At 57.5% G+C, this 1,592-nt stretch overlaps 1 protein-coding gene across 1 annotated transcript in view; it reads right to left on the bottom strand.

Moving 5' to 3' along the window:
• Window positions 1-75, bottom strand: part of Sall4 (spalt-like transcription factor 4) — an 11,671-nt gene extending 11,596 nt beyond the window's left edge. Inside the window, exon 1 of the mRNA XM_013024301.1 lies at window positions 5-75. Coding sequence (XP_012879755.1) covers window positions 5-75 — 71 coding nt within the window. The remainder of the gene's footprint in view (window positions 1-4) is intronic.
• Window positions 76-1,592: the final 1,517 nt, after the last annotated feature.

Here is a 1,592-nt window from a genome sequence, read left to right as displayed (position 1 = left end):
CGGCGGCGGAGGCTGCTCGTCCCGGCCCTCGTCCGAGTGGATGTGCTGCGGCTTCGCCTGCTTGCGCCTCGACATGGTGCGCGCATCGGGGGGCCGGAGCGCCGCGCAAACTCGCCCTCTCCGCCGCCAATTCCCGGAGTCGGGAAATTTACCCCCCTCGGGCCGGAACGCGCATGTCCCGGTAATTATTATTATCAATAATGCATTGCGATTTATCATGAGCCCTGACAGCTGATTGGCCTGGGTCCAAGACCTCAGAGATCATTTGAATAAGCCCTCATTGATCAGGGAGGGACGGGGCATGCTGGGCCTTGTAGTCCGACCCTCCACGCGACCCAGGCGTGTTCCGCGGCCCATTAGCATCCGGGCGCAGATTGGCTGCGGCGCGGGCGAACCCCCGGGGCGGGGGGGGGTGGAGATCACACACACCCCCAAAAGAAGAGGGCGTGGGGGCGTCTCTCAAAGTTGGGGGACGGGGCGGGCTCGGGCGTGCGCTCCCCAAAATCGCCTTTTGTGGTCGTGACGTTAACAGCCACCAGCTGAGCGCGCGGTGGCACCGCGGGGGGGGGGGGGTTGGGGGGTTGTTTTTGTTTTGAACTTCTGAAACCAACAAGAACGCTGAGATGAACTGTCTCCTCACTGGAATGTTTCAAACGGAGACCCCCTCCCCTTTCCAGGCTACCGAAAACGATGGGGGGCCAGGCGCATCCCCTCCACTGGAGTCTCCATCCAGAGCCCACCTCCCGGTGAAATGGGGGACCCCGGCCCCCTCGACGTGGAGACCCGCCGGAGCCGATCTGCCGTTTCCCAGCGAACTTCGATTTTTTTTTTCCTTCTTTACACTTGGAAATAACTGGCTCCCAAAGTAAACATGGAGAAGCAGATTCCAGGGGAAGGTAGTCAGAGATACTATCAAAACCCCTGGCGGCTGGCTTCCCCGCCCCCGCCTCGCCCCCCGGGAGCCGGGGAGCCGGGGACACCACCGCGGGCTCCCACGGCGCCCTGCGCTCCCGAGGAGCCGCGCTCCCCGCGGTCCGGGCAACTGCGTGTTTTCCAGCATCTGCTGACATTTGGTGTTTGTTTTGCAAGATAGACTTTGTTACAGAAAAGGATGTATAGTTCAAAATAGTCCAATCATCCCGATGGGGGGGGGAGGGAGGGTGGGGAATCTGTATGTGTTTGTGTCTATAATCTCCTGGGACCAGCATAGGAATTCTATAAATTTAATTCAGCTAACAACCTGGCACAAAGTAAATGGTCAATAAACTCGTTTCCCACTTTCTCAGTCTTTGCTTGGCGTTTCCAAAGGTCGGGGCCTTTCTCCACCCCCCACCCCCCCTCCACACACACACATTTCCCTTCATTGCAAGGGACTGGGCAAATCTCAATCTTTCCTCCACATTTTTTGCCTTGCCTTTTCTTGATTACTCATTCGCTAAGCCCCTGGCTTGTCAGAGTTGCCTGAGCCCTCATCAGGAAGGAAAAGCAAAATTGGATGCTGGTCTCCTCAGTGTGTTCACCTGGGATGTTTGGACAGCCCTCCAATGGAGAAAAATAACCCAGCTTCATCATGTTTGGGATATTGAGAGCTA

Source organism: Dipodomys ordii, unplaced genomic scaffold (genome assembly GCF_000151885.1).
Source record: "Dipodomys ordii isolate 6190 unplaced genomic scaffold, Dord_2.0 Scaffold75, whole genome shotgun sequence".
Classification (NCBI taxonomy): domain Eukaryota; kingdom Metazoa; phylum Chordata; class Mammalia; order Rodentia; family Heteromyidae; genus Dipodomys; species Dipodomys ordii.
Note: the sequence above shows the minus strand (reverse complement) of the source record. Positions and strands in the feature narration are given on the sequence as shown.